Source organism: Melospiza melodia, chromosome 12 (assembly GCF_035770615.1).
Source record: "Melospiza melodia melodia isolate bMelMel2 chromosome 12, bMelMel2.pri, whole genome shotgun sequence".
NCBI classification, from domain to species: domain Eukaryota; kingdom Metazoa; phylum Chordata; class Aves; order Passeriformes; family Passerellidae; genus Melospiza; species Melospiza melodia.
Genome location: NC_086205.1, coordinates 24,543,348 through 24,559,808, shown reverse-complemented (window position 1 = coordinate 24,559,808; position 16,461 = coordinate 24,543,348). Strand labels below are relative to the sequence as shown.

The 16,461-nt window shown below is 41.3% G+C and overlaps 1 protein-coding gene across 2 annotated transcripts; it reads right to left on the bottom strand.

The window, feature by feature from the left end:
- Positions 1-1,323: 1,323 nt before the first annotated feature.
- Positions 1,324-12,840, bottom strand: LRRC31 (leucine rich repeat containing 31). 2 transcript variants are annotated; one of them, XM_063166439.1, is made up of 10 exons: positions 12,336-12,840; positions 11,713-11,967; positions 10,667-10,816; positions 10,121-10,288; positions 7,494-7,661; positions 6,471-6,638; positions 5,554-5,721; positions 4,309-4,476; positions 3,008-3,175; positions 1,324-1,848 (listed from the first exon to the last, which is right to left on the bottom strand). In XM_063166439.1, the coding sequence occupies exons 1-10, from the start codon at positions 12,346-12,348 to the stop codon at positions 1,529-1,531; spliced, it is 1,746 nt and encodes a 581-aa protein (XP_063022509.1). In that variant the 5' UTR covers positions 12,349-12,840; the 3' UTR covers positions 1,324-1,528. The 2 variants fall into 2 exon arrangements, with proteins under 2 accessions (XP_063022509.1, XP_063022510.1); XM_063166440.1 differs by lacking the exon at positions 5,554-5,721.
- Between the last annotated feature and the right edge of the window lie 3,621 nt (positions 12,841-16,461).

Below are 16,461 nucleotides of genomic sequence, written 5' to 3'. Positions count from 1 at the left end.
TTTCAACGGAAAATGGACATTAAAGGTAAACTGGAGAGAGAGGTTCAAGAGGGAAAGGATTAATTCAGAGAAATTCTCACAGAACATATAAAAGATCAATTTCCCAGTTGGATCAAAGGTGGATTAGAACAGGTTGGCGAGATGCTCTTAAACAGACATGATGGTTTTTCCTCATTAGAACAACTGTCCTTGTTTAACTCACTGCTTGAAAATCTCTCTTCTTAGCCCTAAATGAAGCAGGGGCTCTTTGCTTTATTTCAGAGGTTTAGGATCCCACACAGCAATTCCCTGCTGCCCCTGACCAAGAGACTCCAGTTCAACTCACATTTCTCAAAGCTGGGGGAGCCAAGTGCACTTTTCAAGTGGAACTGAAAGTGGAACCAGGAAGTCCAGGGTGACTCTGACATGAAATTATGGATTAAATGATCAATGGGTATCAGCATTCAGCTGCTGGTTGTAGCCCTGAACAGGGAAAAGCTGATGTTGGAAGGGTTGCATGGACTGAAAGCTGAATATTGATCAGCATCTGCAGGGAGGAACTTGCTGAGAGGGCCCTTAGCAAGTTAGGAAGGTGCCACTGAATGATCCTGTTGTGCCTCTCCTCCAGGACATTGCTGCAGCATGTAGAGATGCTCAGAGCTAATTGAGCAGTACTTTATCCCTCAAGCTGCCTCAGGATTTCTCTAAGACTCCTCACTCAGTGGGCAGATCTAATATCTTTACTTCCTAAAATACCTTACAGATGAATAATCCCACTGCAGTCCTGGAGCTCACGTGTGGGTTAACATGCTCCATGACACAAGTGATTGTGCCAGAATTTGGCACTTATTGATTGCTCTGTATCCAAAATTCTTGTTAAAGTAGCAGGACATATGTCTGATTTAATGTACCATAGGTTTTTCCTTGCCCCTGAGACTTGCACAGACACCAAATAAGGGTTTCTTACCTTGATTTTATGCTGATTCTCTGCACAGGACTCATCTACACTGTGAAATGGCATCAAGGGCCAGAGCAGAGGCAAACCAGCTCCTCCTGTATTCTCCTTCCTGGGCTAATCTATAATGTTGAGTTGTTGGGATGGATAGCAAATCTCCCACTTACAATTTAGTTAATTCACAAAGAGACAAAAGTTTGAGGGGAGAAGAAACTAACAAATAAAACATGGATGTTTCAAGTATTTTCACATTAGAGGTATTTCCTGAGGCCACATTGACACTGCCCACCCACTTGCATCAACACAAACCCCAGCTCTTCCCTCCATGGCCAAACCTGCAGCAAGTCCCTCTGACCCAGCACTGCTCTGTGGCCTTGGCAATATTCACAACATGAAGATTGAGTAGTGTAAGCATGGCCCAGAGAGTCTGAAAGGACATTATGAAATGGAATGATCTATGTTGCAGAAGGTCAAATAACAGTTTTCTATAACTGTGAAACTATTTCAAGAAATTATTAAAAACTGCAGTCTTCTGAGACACATAATGGTTCATGTGCTGCTCCCAAAAGGCCTTCCACACACCTCCAACCTTCATCAACAGTCAAAACGAATGTTTCTTTTGTTGTCTTGATTAAAGCCTTCAATTTGCTTCCTCTGGCACTCTGAAAGGGCCCATCTTTGCATGGCCAGCTCTGCCAAGGCTGGCAGCTGTGTCAGTGCTGCCAACAGCTCCCCAAACCACTGCCCACAGTCCCTGCAGGACGATGGACTGAGGCTCACATCCAGCTCTGAGAGTTCCTTGAATGCTCCTAAACCTTGGCAGAAAACAGCCCAGCCTTCATCAGAGATGGTGTTGTTATAACTCAAATCCAGCTTCTGCAATCTGGCCAAGTGGCCATCTTGCCTCAGGGATGCTGTGAGAGATGACAGACACAAACACAATTAATAAATCCTGGTAACTGCTTTAAAAGCTTCTCAGAAAAGGAACTGGTATTTTAATACCTCATTCCAGCAGTCAAACAGCAAGATTTAACTCCTCAGCAACATAAAATCACTTGCTGCTGATATCAGAAAGATAGTTTTATAACAGCTGAAGGAGTTTACAACATTTAAAGCACAGGCAGTTCAAAAGGAACAAAGTACTGAGTTAAAAGAGTGTGGCAGCCTGAAAACCTTGGAGTCAGTTGGAAGGTGGTCACATCAAGTGCCAATTGTAAGAGGCAGGCTTTTCAGGGAGATTTAGAAAGAGGAAAGCAAAACTAGGTGAGGCTGCATGACTGACTACAACAGCCACCTCTCACTTTGGGAGGGCCAAATATTCCCTACAGGGGTCCTTAACATATGATTGGCAAAGGAGACACCCATCAAGGGTGATGGTTTTTGAAGTCAAAATTATTTAGGCTTCACCTCACCAGATTTTATATTCCAGGGCCTTACAGATGTCACACAGCTATTGCCAATGTCAGACACAAAACCTGAGTCAGGCCCACAGACTCAGAAAGATGAGTATAAAATTAGCAAGTGTTTAAAAGGATCATAGAATTTATTCCTTTATAGGTTCCCATTTTCCAGTATTTCTTAGCAGCTGCTAAGAGGTGGGTGAAAACATTTCTGGTTTAATTCTCCCCCAGTAGTCTGACTGCAGAAACCCACCTAATGACTGGGAGCTGGTAGTGCCTGTATTCCTGGCTGTCAGCACAGACATTTTCTCCAAAGTACTGAGCCATAAAACAGCATCTGAACAAAATAAAACTCCTCAGATGCAGCTTTAAATATTTGAGATAAAAAACAGATGCAAACCCTACATTTTCTAAATTATGCTGCCTTTTTTTTTTTTAATAGATAAAAGTGCTTAAATATTCTTTGCCTTTTAGCCTTTTCAGCTTTTCCACTGGGCATGTCCAGGACACACAGAAAAATGAAAGCCCTTTGTGGGAGAAATAACTCCTGTATTTTCCATGTTTTCATTTGATTTATGCAAAAACGTGCTCAGCCCATGGAACAAGCCCCTTCTGAATTGTGGTCTAAACGCCCTAGTTCCTTTAGTGCTAGTAAATACCATGTTATACTTACTTAGAAGTGCCAAATCTTCAGCCACCAGGTTACAGCTGCTCAGTCTTAACACTTGAATCTCCACTGCAAGCTTTAGTCCTCCCAAAAGCAGCTTTAGGTTGCCACCAACGCACTTATTCCAAGAAAGGTCTAATATCTGCAGTTCAGGAAGGTGAAGGGCAGCCTCAGCTGAAAAGATTAAGACCAGCAACTTCTGCTTACTAAGAGAAAACAACATGGCCTCAACAGACACCTCACCTGCAATTCACCCGTAAGTAAGATCCTAACAGCCAGATTGTGCTTAAAATGAATTGTTTTATCCCAAAAAAAAGTCAGACAAAAGAAAATAAGAAGGCTCTGCCTATAGAATCTATCAGGACTCTATGAAGAGGGGTTTTGTCTTTCTATTTGCATTATTGCCTTGGCCTTGTTGCATTGAATTAATTTAATTTAACAGCTTGCTTTTAAACCATTTTATATCAATTTAAAGATGATATTTTTGGTGTGAACTCACTATTTAAGGTGAGATGCTTTGTGTCTTTTGACAGCTCTGATTTCCATGGTGTCACTCTTACATAACTGTAGTGATATAAACATAATATTCTTTCTGCAAGGACCTCTGACCAGCTTAGCTTGCTACTGCTTCTGCTGGAGGCAGTCAAGTCTCACTCCAGGTTTAATGGCACGAGTACATAGTATGAAATACAAGTGCACAATACACAGTAACTGAGAGATCCCTCTGTACTAAGATTTCATGTGCCATATGGAACACCTATCAAAGGCCACTAATCCAGAGATTTGCAATAAGTAGGTAAAAGAGGCTGAATTTACATATCCTGTGTTAGATTGGACTTTTCTTCACAGCTGTGCAATATCTTTTCCACCCCTGCAGTCATTTCCTCCAGTGCCCCATGCTGAACTCTGCCCCAGAAAGTTTCTACTGAAATTTTCACCTGCAGTTGAGGTTAAATACCCTCAGTCAAAGCTTTACCCCACTGACTGAAGTGTTACATCCAGACTATGATTTCAGCTTAATTAAAATAATGCTTTTCTTTTTCCCCCCAAAATTAAGGGGTATATAAAAGCTCTCTATCAGACAAAGCACTAAAAGAGCTCCATCCCCTCAGGTACAGTAGAGGAAGTCATACAATTCTCTTCCCTTGCAACCTGGTCCCACAAAGCAGTGGGTTCATCACAGGCTTTTCACTCAGGACCTGGGGTATAAGGTAACCATGATCCTTGGAGTTCAGCCAAAGGAGAGGGAATGCTTTGTCCTACAGGGATACACAGAGAATGGGCACACTTTAAAGAAACATTCCTACCTAGTGATGAAAGGGACTCTTCACCTAAGCCACAATTGCTGATGGTCACAGATCTCAGCTTTGGTAAAAACCTGAGCCTGTCCAGAAGAGGTTCTGATGAGAGTCCTACATTTTTATTCGAGGATAAATTCAGCTCTTGAAGATTGGAGAGTAAAGGTATCACCTGGGCTACAAAAACATGAAATATTTATTAGAATGTTACTGATCCATAACAAATGTGTACTTGCATAGCTTGACATAATTGTTGTGTAGCCTGACATAATTTCTTTTCTTTATAAATCAATCCAAAAGTCAAGGCCAGCCAAGTTTTTACACCCAAGTTCTCGGTGAGTAATGTTTTAGACCATAAATAGTAACACTGTTTCAGAAGTTAAGTATTCCATACTATGTGGAAGTTTGTCAGAACATGGTTTCCTGGAAATTTTCTGAGTGAAGTAGGGAATTTCCAAATGTCTTCATTGCTAACTGAAACTTCTTTGTCTTAATGTTATTATTCTTTATTATAAAATAAATTAAAAATAAATTGTGATTGATATTACTAATACTGATTATTTCTTAAAGCTTCATCATCATCAAATCTTCAAGTTATCTTCTTTGTCATGGAAAATAGGATGTGGGCAATATAGGCTTTGAGTCATGGGATTTTTTGTTGTTAAGAGTAGAAACAAAGTTATGATAATGGAGAGAGAGAAATAAACTGTCTCACAAATTGATTGGGAAATGACTTTTTCTTCATAGTAGTGTTTATAGTTGCATCAATTCGACCTGGAGAAAGCCCACAGCAGCAGCAGCAATGCAAGATCTCCTAAAATCACCCTCTTCTTGGTGTGCAGCTCACCAAGGGGGATTTAGGCTGTTTTATTTCCATGCACATACCCCCCATGGATCCATCCAACTTATACCCCTGGGGGATCTGCCTCTGCCCCTGGATATTTCCTAAATTACTGATTATCAAAAAATAATAGTGTTTGGTGGCAGTTCCCACATTCCCATTGTGGGTCTGAATCATGGCAGATTCAGCTCCTTAGTTCCACATGGGATCAGACACTGAGATTTCCTTTTGTTCAGCAAAAACCCATTCCATATTGATCACGAAAGCCCTCTCCCACACTGCATTTTCAGAGCTGCCTGATGAAAAAAAGTACTGAGTTCAGCTCTTCTGCCAGGCAGAATCTTTTATGTCTTTGAGATATTTTCAGAAGACAAAACCAAGATTCTTAATAAATTTCCTCAACATGTCCTTACACAAAACAGTCATGTCCTCTTCTGTGATACAGCATTGGTGAAGATCAAGGACTTCCAGATTTTTCAAGCTGGCCAAATGAGCTGTTGAAGCTTTAAAGCCACCACCAATCTCTCTGTTACATGAGATGTCTAATTTCCTTAGCTCTGCAAGGTGCTGTAAAGCAGTGTCTGAAATGCAAAAGGGAACAGGCTGGTCACTGGCTGCCACAACAGCCCAGGTCAGGGCTTTGCCATTTATTTACTTCAACGTCAAGCTTTGCACAAGGTATTGCAGGCAAAGCTCCTGGGCTAAGCTGCAGTGCATAATCACAGCAGACACTCAGTAATGCAGCAAAGCCTCCCTGTCCATGCAGCTCCATTCTTCTCTGGCAGAGCAGGTGAAGGTGAGGCCAGCTCATCCCCCACATCCAGTCAATCCTCAGCCTTTTGCAGAAATTACTGCTGGATGTGCTCATTAATGCCAGGTGTTTTGCCACATCCACTAGGGAGAGACACAGATAGCAAGACCATTTCATGTAGCTTCACTGGACACTTTAAGTGGTAATGGTGAATTTGGATTTCCTTTGGCAAGCAGGATTAGCTTGTTAGAAGTTAGCTGGCCCGTGTGTGTCCTTGTCTGTGTCCCGTCTGGGGAAAGAGGAAGCACATCCAGGGAGCCACAGCTCTGAGATGTGTTTCAGATAAATGGTGTGGAGGTTGACTCTCCCCACTGATTTTCACAAACTTGAGCTCAGGGGAGAGAAATTCAGCTCCTGCTGAAAGGCCCTGGAGTCTTTTACCAATCCTCAAACAGCAAATCACGATTGCCCATTAATACTGCCAAACCATCAGCAAAATCCCACCTCATTGCCTTTCTTAAATGGTTTTCAGATGTACAATATATTCAGAATGAAAGTTTTCTGAACATAAAGTCTAACCTAAGCCCTGGAGGCTGTCTTGCTTTAATCCACACATGTGCAAGTTTAACTCTTTCAAGCCTGGAACATTTTTCAGATCCTGAGCAATAACCTTCATGCTGCAGCCAATGTTTTTGTTGATAGAGATATCTAATACTTCGAGGTCTGGGATCACATTTAGAAGTTCAGCTGGGAAAAAAAAAAAAAAAAAGAAAAGAAAAGAAAATCAGAATTGGTAATTGTCTAGAATACATACAAGATGAACCCTAGAAAAATACAGCACCATGATAAACAGGAAGACGTGGTCAGGGTTTGCCTGTCAGTGTGGTTTAGACTTGCTAAGTTCCTGTTCTACCTAAACAAGGCAGTAAATAAAGACTGGGTAGGAATCATAAAAATCTGTAAAAAACATTTATAAAAATAAAAGTGGAAAAAATACAGGGACCGTTAGAAAAATACAGAGGAATAAAAAGCAGAAATACAAACAGAAATAAAATTTTCTAATGAAAATACATAGGAATGTCTGTTACATATGGGGCTCTTCCTGCAGTGGAGATGAGAGCCATGGGGCTTCTCTTTACTGAGCAAGCACCTTTTAAAACATACAATGAGATAAAAAACCACACAGGATTAAGCTGCTATGGTGAGAGGACAGAAGGGAAGGATGGTCAGTAGTTGCCAACTCAGCATAAATTCCCAATCCTCAGACCTTCTTTCCAATCCCATGGCTAATTACATATTCAGCTGATTAATTTTGAGCAATTAGTGTTGGAAATTCTCTCAAAACATCCAGAAACCCTGTACGACTGAGGCAGCCAGACTGTGGTTTAGGTTTTCTCAGTCCTCTCTCATATGATTAGAGAGAACAGCTTTCTTCTTTGGAAGCAAGTGCACTAAATCTCCACATCATAAATACTGTTACAATGTAGAGCTTGAAATAAATTAAATTTTTCATTGACATTGAGCTCAATACAGCCATTATCTAAGTCAAATAAGTTCATTTTTGTGAAGCCAGCCTCAGCCCAGCTCCATGGACACACATACCAAGGGATTCTCCATCCTTTGCTGTCAGGTTACAGTCTGTCATTTTCAGACATTTTAATTTGCATCCTTCCTTAAGTTTTTTTGTCAGCAGTGATAGTTTACCACCAATGTTACTGTTCCATGATAAATCCAGTTCTTCAAGCTGAGAAACAATTTCAAATGCCCCTCCTGCAAGAGAAGTGTAGAATGAGTCATTCCATGTATCAATTTCAGTGCTAACAAAATACAGGTTTGGAATATATTAAAGAGGAAGGTTAGCTACTTAATACTCAAATTACTTTATGATGAATGTCTTGACTGGAAAATTGTTAAATAAATGAATTATTGCTTATGCAGCAATGTTGTGTAAAATCTCACATTGTCTAAGGAGCAACATAGATCACAAGTCGTTGTCACAGTGCACACAAAACTGAAATTTATTCAAGTTCCCAAACCCTCGTCAGGCTGTTAGGCCTGTGCTGGGACCAGAAAGTCCAGTCTAGAGGGAAATCAATACAAGTGACAAGTCTGAATTTACTGTCCTGTAGAGTTCTGCTCTGTTTTATTTGGCAAATTTCCAACATCCTCTGTACTGCATCCACAGGTCATTTTGGAGGGAATGAAAGAATTCCTCTCACAATTATTTCTGAAACATGAAAGTTTCATTTCTGACAGGAATTTCTGAATCGATTCATAAGAAACCAAGATGAGCACTGTTTTGACTCAAACTAACTTTCCCATGATTTCAAGGCAGACAGAACTGACTTTTACTGCATTCAGAAAAATCAGCATTTTCAAGGCTTGACACACCTGTCAATGTGAACTGTGTTAGTGCTTATTTGAAATACTGACATCCCACTGTAAAATCCAGCTTCCTAACTTCCTTTGTAGAGGAGAGAGGCAGAGCATATTTGCATAAACTCATTCCCAAGAAAGATCAATTAATCAGACCATATGCAAATGCAATTTCAAAGTGTCATATACATTTTTTTAATCTAAAGTCTAATAATTGAGAATTGTATTTTAATAGTAACATCCTTTCATGTCTGTGTGGTTTTCAAAATTAATTTTTCACAAAAGATTTATAATAGAAAAATAATTACTTCCATAAGTGAATATCTTGATTTGAGAGGAGAGGCCACATTTTAATTCTTATTTTTGCGTTTATTTTAAATTATTGCCTCAGTGTTGAATACTGAGCAATGCTCTACAGTTGAGAAGTGCAGCATAGCCTGTTTCTGTTTGACATGAAGACTATAGATTTCCAAGCACATTTTCCTCCCAGAAGATAAATAAAGGAATATAACTCCAGGAATTGTTTCCTATCACCTTTCACAGTCAAGCTCTGAGCAACTACATAGAATAGGTTGATATTATGGTTATATTTCAGACATTGATTTCTAAGCAGGATGTGCTGAGTCCACAAGAGGCCACATTTCTGCAGAGAGATGTGGACAAGGTCACACAGCCAGGACTGGCCTAAATACACAAGTTGTTTTCAAAATCACAGGCAAAATCAATGCAAACTGACTGCTGCTATCCCACGTGTCAAGGGCATCACATTTTGTCTGGAAATTCAAGTTCTGTGATCAATTTTCTGTCTGTCCCAGCAGAAGCTAAACTGAACTGGGAAGGAAACAGCATTGAAGAACCTGGCAGAAAGTATCAATTGCAAAAATAACCAATAAAATTCAGAAGGAGAAAAAGAACACCAACGAACAAAAACCAAATCTATGAGAAGGGTTTGGAAAATAATGAAATAAATTTGAAAAAATAATAGAAAATTAAATACAGATTTCACACTCATCAGAAACAGAGCAGTTATTTTCATTAGCTTTTGTAGAGATGCTTATTTCCTCCCCAAGAGATTGCACGACTCATTTTTGATCGACCACCATATATGTCATTTTATTTCTGAACCTTTCCTGGAAAAGGCTTGGATATGAATGACATAAACAAAGCCCAGCTTTATAACTCAGGTCCATTTTAGAACTTTCAAAATAAGCAATAACTTTTATAATTTATAATTGATTGTGTCTGCCCTTTTTTTAAATACAAACCACAGATCCACTCCAGAGTAAACTCCAGGCCCAGAGGTGACTCCATGCCAGAACCTGAGTGTGCAACACCACCTGAAAAATCTTTCCATCTCTCACTTTGCAGAAAGACAAGTGCAGGCACTCCAATCACAGAAGTAAGCAGAGAAATAAATTTCTCCCAGAGTTGAAAAAACACCAAATCATAAAGCTCTGAGGCAGCACTTCTGGTTTTAAGTCTTGTCCCAAAAGACCATTGGGGTTTTCACGATGAGCATTCACCTGTTCTGCAGCTCCAAGACCTAAACTGACCCTATTGTGATTGACTCTGCTTCTAGGCAAAAAAGAGCAATCCAAATTAAAAATATTCTTTCCTGCAAATAGGACTGGATTCTCTTCCCTTCTGAGTATGAAAGCTTCACACCCTGAGGAATGAACTCTGCAGAGCTACCTAAAGGTGTAAGGTCACCCATAAGCCCAAGTTTCTACTGTTTCACAGCAGGAGTTTACTTTGCCCAGTGTGGCAGCAGCAGGAGTAGGATGTAGGAAGAGATGAGATGGATTACATCAGCCCCAAGCTGTCTGGAAGTAAATGTAAATGCAGTCCTGTACCTAAGGAGATGACATCCTCAGCTGTCAGCCGGCAGTTGTTAAGTCGGAGGACTTTTACCAGGCTCACGTGGTGAAGATGGACAGTGAGAGCTTTCAAAGTGCCTCCAACACAACCATTCCAGGACAGGCTGAGCTCTTCCAGCTCTGGGAGAAATGGCAGTAAAGAGGCTGTAAGGAAAGAAAGGAAAAAGCTTTTCTGTCTTCATGCTTCTGCACACACTATGTCTTAGTGTTGAGATGTTTTCTACAACCAATACAGAATTATAAAGCCAATGACAATTTGCACCTCACTTTTCTTATCTGTAGCTCGAGTGTAAGGACAATAATCTGCTCCACAGACCTGGGTGATTTCTATATTTATATATATTACATAATTGACATCATTTATTAATTAATATTTCTCAGGGACCTGGGACCATTAGATGAAATGTTAAAATGGCCTGTAAAAAAGAAAGGGAAGGGAAAGGAGGAGAGGCAATAATAGAACAGGCAAATAAAAATTAAAGAAATACATGAAGTGATTAGTTGAACAAAATGTGCATTTACCCAACTCTGTTATATCTTCTGCACTCAGTGCACAATTATTTAGATCCAGATTCTTGCTGCTGGGTTTCTTTCCCAGTTTCTCCATGAACTGGTTAAATCTCTGCTCACCAGATGGTGACTCTGCTTCAGAAGTGAGATGTGAAAGTCCATCTGAGCAACAAAGAAATAGGGCCCTGGTTACCTCTGCTAATAAACACAAGGTGTAAAACCTGCCTGAGGCTGCCAGGAGAAAACTTTAGGAAATGAATTAAATCTGACAATGAAGCAGGCTCTATTTTTCATCTATGTGGACCAACAACCTGACTGATAGGATCACTATAGATCAAATTAATACAAAAGTCCTCCAACATTTTCATACAACATCTGTGTAAGGTAGTTCCTGCTTTTCTGAGCTTTGCAAAGCAAAAAAAAAAAAAAACAAACAAAAAAAAAAAAAAAAAAAAAAAAAACAAAAAAAAACACCACAGAAAATAGCAATCCACTCTCAGTAGCTGCCCTCTTATCATTCCCCAAACTGACCCAGACCCCTTAGGACAAAGGATGGGGTTCTAAGCTTCACCTTCCACCTCCTTTTGAAAAATAGTTCCATTTTCTCTGGAGTGGATGTAAAGAGAATCCTTGTGTGTGCAAAATAACATCAATGAGGGATTCCCATTCCCTTTCCCTACCCCTGCCCAGTGCTAAGTGATAGGAAACATCTGCTCCTGCTGTCTTCAGACTGCTTTAGCAGGACAGAGACCCATCTTAAATACAACAGGCCAAGCTACTGCTCAGAGCTGACCTCAGCACTGACTCTCACATTGCAGACCAAGAGAGAAGTCACCCAAAAGCTTTACCCTTCCTCATCAATGTGGATCTAACTCCTTGCTTAGCACCTATCAAATCAGAGAGTACATCCTTGATAATGTTCCAATCAGAAGTAAATCCTAGCTAGAGGATAAAAATACAGCAAATACAGGATTTTGGCTAGCAAGAAAACAGCTGATTTTCTATGAAATTAAAATATATACACATACACATATGTTTCATTATTGTACCAGCATTACCTTCTACAGAGGGATCTTGCTTTTCACTCTGATCATCAGCTACATCATTGCTTATTTCTGTTTCTTCAATTTCCCTTCTGTCCTTGCCTTCAGATTTCCCAAAGTCAAAGCCTTTGAAGAACTGTTTGATGGCTGAAGGCGGCTCTTTCCTTTTTTCAGGAGCACACTTCTTTCCTTGGAATTGTTTTATAACAAAGTCAAATGGGGAACTCTTTGGGTTGTCCTCTTCATGTCTATCCTGGCAGTTCTGGTCATCTTTCAGGGGATCAGCAGACAGAATAAGTGTGAATTAGAATCAGAATTTAGTAATGTTTACTCTTGCTTACCTGTTTTCATAATGGCAGATGCACTGAGAATTTGCCACCATTGCCTCCACCCAACCATGTATCATAGCCATGATACAAGAGTTCAAGAGCAGAGCATTTACAATCACAAAAAGTTGAGGCAATGTTTAAAATCTGGCATTAATATGTTGTCACAGTTGTATTCCTTAGAAATACAAAAATGGTACAAGCCAATGTACCTTGATGTACATGCACAGTTACTGAGCTCTAGAGCAGCCCTGCTTTCCCTGGCTGTGATTTCCTGCTGTAGAGAGGCATTATTTTAAACAAAGAACATACCTGTCTTTTCCATGGGTACACCTGAGGTTCCCTTTCACACTTTTCAGTTTTTACAGCGCTTTCAGGGTTTGTGGAATAAGTGAGCCATGGAACGCAAACAAAACCTCACTCCTTTCCTTAATAGGAACTTTCCGTGCAGTTTTCTCTCGCAAGTTTCTGTCTTCATCCGTTTGACAGCAGCAGCTCTGCACAAGTGGTTTGTTGGCTCTTTCCTGATGCCTTTATTCCTCTGTACTTTATCCCAAAGTCTGCCGGTCCTGGGGCTGAGAAATCCATTTAAATGCTCGGATCATGTCCCAGCTTCGATGGCTCTCAAGGCAGAAACCAGGAAGTGGCAGCAAAATCTTCGCTACTGCTCACAAACCACTGCATGCCCCGAGACAGCTGCTGTTGGGAGAGGCTGAGTCACCGCAGAGATCAGATTACAGGAGTACCTGGAGAAAAGCTCTTTGTTTTCCCACCCCTTTTGTCCATACTGCTCAGCAATAGTGCTGGAGGCACAGCTCAGTCAAAAAAGGGAGGACTGACACTCCGGATCACTTCAGGAGACACAAGTCACAATCATCTTCTGGGCAACACCATGGTACAACATTACAATGCAATCAATAGACACACCTTATGTACCCTTCAAACTCCAGTACACCTTTTTTTTGTCAGTCTGTCTGTCCTAAAGTCTGATTTCCTCAATGGTGAACATCACAATTTCTGTCTCAACTCTACTCATGGCCATTTATGCTGAATCTCTTTAGCCTTGATAATCTTTTTCATTCTATGAGGTCTTGCCTTTGCAGGCTAAACCAGCCAAACCTTTCTCCCCTCCTGTGGTGAACTCTCCGTTTCCCTAATCATTTCCTGCTCACCTGGTGCAATATAATTTCTACTTCCTTAAACACAAGGAACCATCCACTGTCTGTATACACTAAAGACAGATGCAAACTGGAGTGATTTTGGTGGGAAATGATAAAGCTGGTAAACAAAACCAGCAAACTGGAGTGATTTTGGTGGGGAATGATAAAGCTGGTAAACAAAACCAACAATTCCTTTGCAAGCAGCTGAGCAGACACCAGCCTGAGGAAAAGCTTGACTCAGAATGAAACTAGACAAAGGATTCAGGCAGGGTGGAATGAGGCACAGGGTGCTGCAAGGAGTTAACAGGGTAAGATGAGATGAAAAAGTGAACATCAGGAAAATCCTCTTGCCCATGAGAGGTACCATGCTGGGAAACATTTACAGCAGCTAGAAATGCACAAAACCATTGTGATCAACCATCTCTGTAGAAAAGGAGGACACATTTCTATTCCCAAACAGAAAGGATCTCCAAGTTGACTTTAGGGTTTTCTGACACCAGAAGTGGCTGTCCTGTCTCTGTTTCTGAAATCAGCATCTCACTACAGAGCTGTATCCACATGAGGAATTTGTGCTCATTCAGGTGTCCAGGCATCTCAGCTATGCAGACAATGGAAAATCCCAGTATTTCTATTGGTGAAGAACTGAATTTGACAGTTCTTTACTTGTGCTTAACAGCAGAGTGACTGGGAATGAAGCAGAGACCAAGCAACCTGTGTTTGTGAGCATGTCCTGGGCTCTCCTGGCCCAAGACTTCTCAATGCCCCCTGCAGTTCAATGAGAACGAGGAATGTGAATATTTGATGATCTCTGTCCTGTGAAACTGGGGAAATCTTTAAGCATGTTAAGCACTGATTACAGTGGTTAGTCTGGGCTAGCTCACGTGCTCTGACATCAGTATTTCAGGTGATAGTGCTGCCAATTCAGAGGTTCTTTCACCATTGAGGCTGCTGAATGACAGTGACAATACCCCAGGGCACTCTGACACCATTCCCATAATTTGGTCAGAAGGGAAACAGTGATATGGTCTCCTCTTCCCAAAAAGCAAATCCTTACCTTTTTTTACATCAGCTATGAGAGAAGAGGTGCTAACAGGATTATCCCCCCAAAAAGCAGGCTAAGGAGAGTGAGGTGGCTGCACTAGGCTGCAAACATGAGCAGCACTTTGCAAAGGGCCCAGGCTGTGCTGTGAACATGTGAACATCACAACATCCAGGCCCAGCCATGCCCCATTTGCTGCTCTGTCCCTCTCCTCCCTGACACATTTCTGAGCAGGTGTCCTGCTCCTGTCAGAGCCCTGTGTCTGCTTCCTGCAGCATGTCACGGACAGCACAGGGCAGGCTTAGCTTTTGGAATTTAAAAATAATAGACGCCTTCCCCTTTCTATCCAGTTAAATGGCCTGTGACCATCTGCCAAGTGCTCAGTGTCACACTTGTTTATATCTACTCTTCCCTCTGTCTAGACCTGGGGCAAGGTTAGGAACAGAACCAATTTTGGAACAAAATAGTTTAAGTTGCATCCCACACAGCATCCATCAGGGAGAGATTAATGTGGATTTTTGTACTTTGCCTCATTGTGACTCCTTAATCCGGCATATATTCCAAAGAAATAATGCCATTAGAGGATTAGTGCCACAAGTTCATTTGAAAAAAAGGATTTGCAAACACTGAAATCCTATATTCTATGTGCTTAATCACTGAGTATCATTTTGGGGATTTCCTCTCCCTTTAGTAGTGTCTCTTTCAATGAAACCCAAGCAAATCAGCAACTCTGTTTTGGATGGCCCTTATTATCCACTAAAGGAAAACAAAGCCCCAAGCATCTGGTTAAAATAATGGAGAGTCTAAACACACTGAACTAAACCCATCCTTGCTGTCATACAATCACAGTTACATCAGGGAGGCACTCAGCCCAATATTTATATAGAATGGAATGATTTGGGATATTTATCTGTTAGAGATTATTGATAGTCTGACTGCTGCAGCACTTAACAACACTGTGAGCCTTGTTTGCTTCCATGGCAGTTCCCTTCCCCAGCTTTGCCTCTCTGCAGGATTCTCTTGCTTGGCCTGATTTGTTGGGGGAAATTGCATGGAGCAAGGAATTGGTGGGGCTGGAAAAGTGTTCATTGCCCCATGGCTGACTTTGGCAGTTTCAGATGTCACAGTCTTGGGCTGTGCTGACTCAGAACACTCGTGCCAGGAGTTGCTGCCAAGGGAGGATAAAGGAAGAGTGGCCTGGTCCAGCACCAGGTTTGCTGCCCTCATCTTTCCCAGCCACATGCATCAAACCATGCTCTCCACAGCTCTCTCCATCCTCTCTCTCCTGCTCTGTCCCTTCCATTCACCCTCTGACACCTCATAACTGAGGCAGGGGAATTCAGCCTTGCCCACACAGCTGGGAATCTCTCAGCTGGCACTGATGCTGAGCTGCTTGTGCCAAACATCTGTGTCACCCACTAATTTGATGGTGACTTTCTTTATAGCCAGGTGATCCCCAGAGCCACAGGGACTGGCTTTAGGGCCAGATAAATTCCTTCAGAAGAGACTGCACACACAGTGGGCTGGAAGGACCATTCCTCAGGGAACACCTGCCTGATCTGGAGGGGCTGCACACTTGGCAGGACAAGGCCAAGTTCAAGGCCAGGTTGGACAGGGCTTGGAGCAGCCTGGGAGAGGGGAAGGCAGGGGGTTGGAACTGGATGAGCTTTAAAGTCCCTTTGAACCCAAATCACTCTGGGATTCTGTGATAGCCTTGCAAGGGTTAGTGCTGGATGAGCTGGTTGTGTGCAGAGCTGTGTGACAGCCGCTGTTGTCACTGATTTATTATAGAAGAATTGCAACCTTTGCATATTCCAACATGAACACCTAAACACGAACTGCAGAATTCTAAACCATATTCTTTTTTTCAAAGCCAGAACTTACATTATCTCCTATTAAATAGTAGTGATAACAAGTAGATTTTTCCAACTACTAAGTCATATTGGATATGCATTTTGAATTCCATAAAAAGCAAGAAAATGTACATTTATACACACAGTGTAGATAGTTTTAACACTGAGATACCAAGTTACTCCTTTTAAAATGGAGCTACACAAATGCAAACTTAACTTGCAGTCTCTATTACAAGATACTAGACTGATAGAGAAGATTTTCAGTCTGGAAAATTCTTTTTGGTTGAACTTCTGCCAGGATTAATCCCCTTTCAGTTAATCATTTACATGAATGGACAATCTGCAGAGTTCATGCAAGGCCTGCAAACTATATTAATTACTAGAAA

Excerpts from the sequence above, each read along its gene's own strand:
- LRRC31 (XM_063166439.1), bottom strand. Across the intron at positions 10,817-11,712 it reads GCAAGATCCCTCTGTAGAAG|ATGGACTTTCACATCTCACT; the intron begins GTAATGCTGGTA and ends TTTGTTGCTCAG. Across the intron at positions 3,176-4,308 it reads AGAGTCCCTTTCATCACTAG|CTGAGGCTGCCCTTCACCTT; the intron begins GTAGGAATGTTT and ends TAATCTTTTCAG.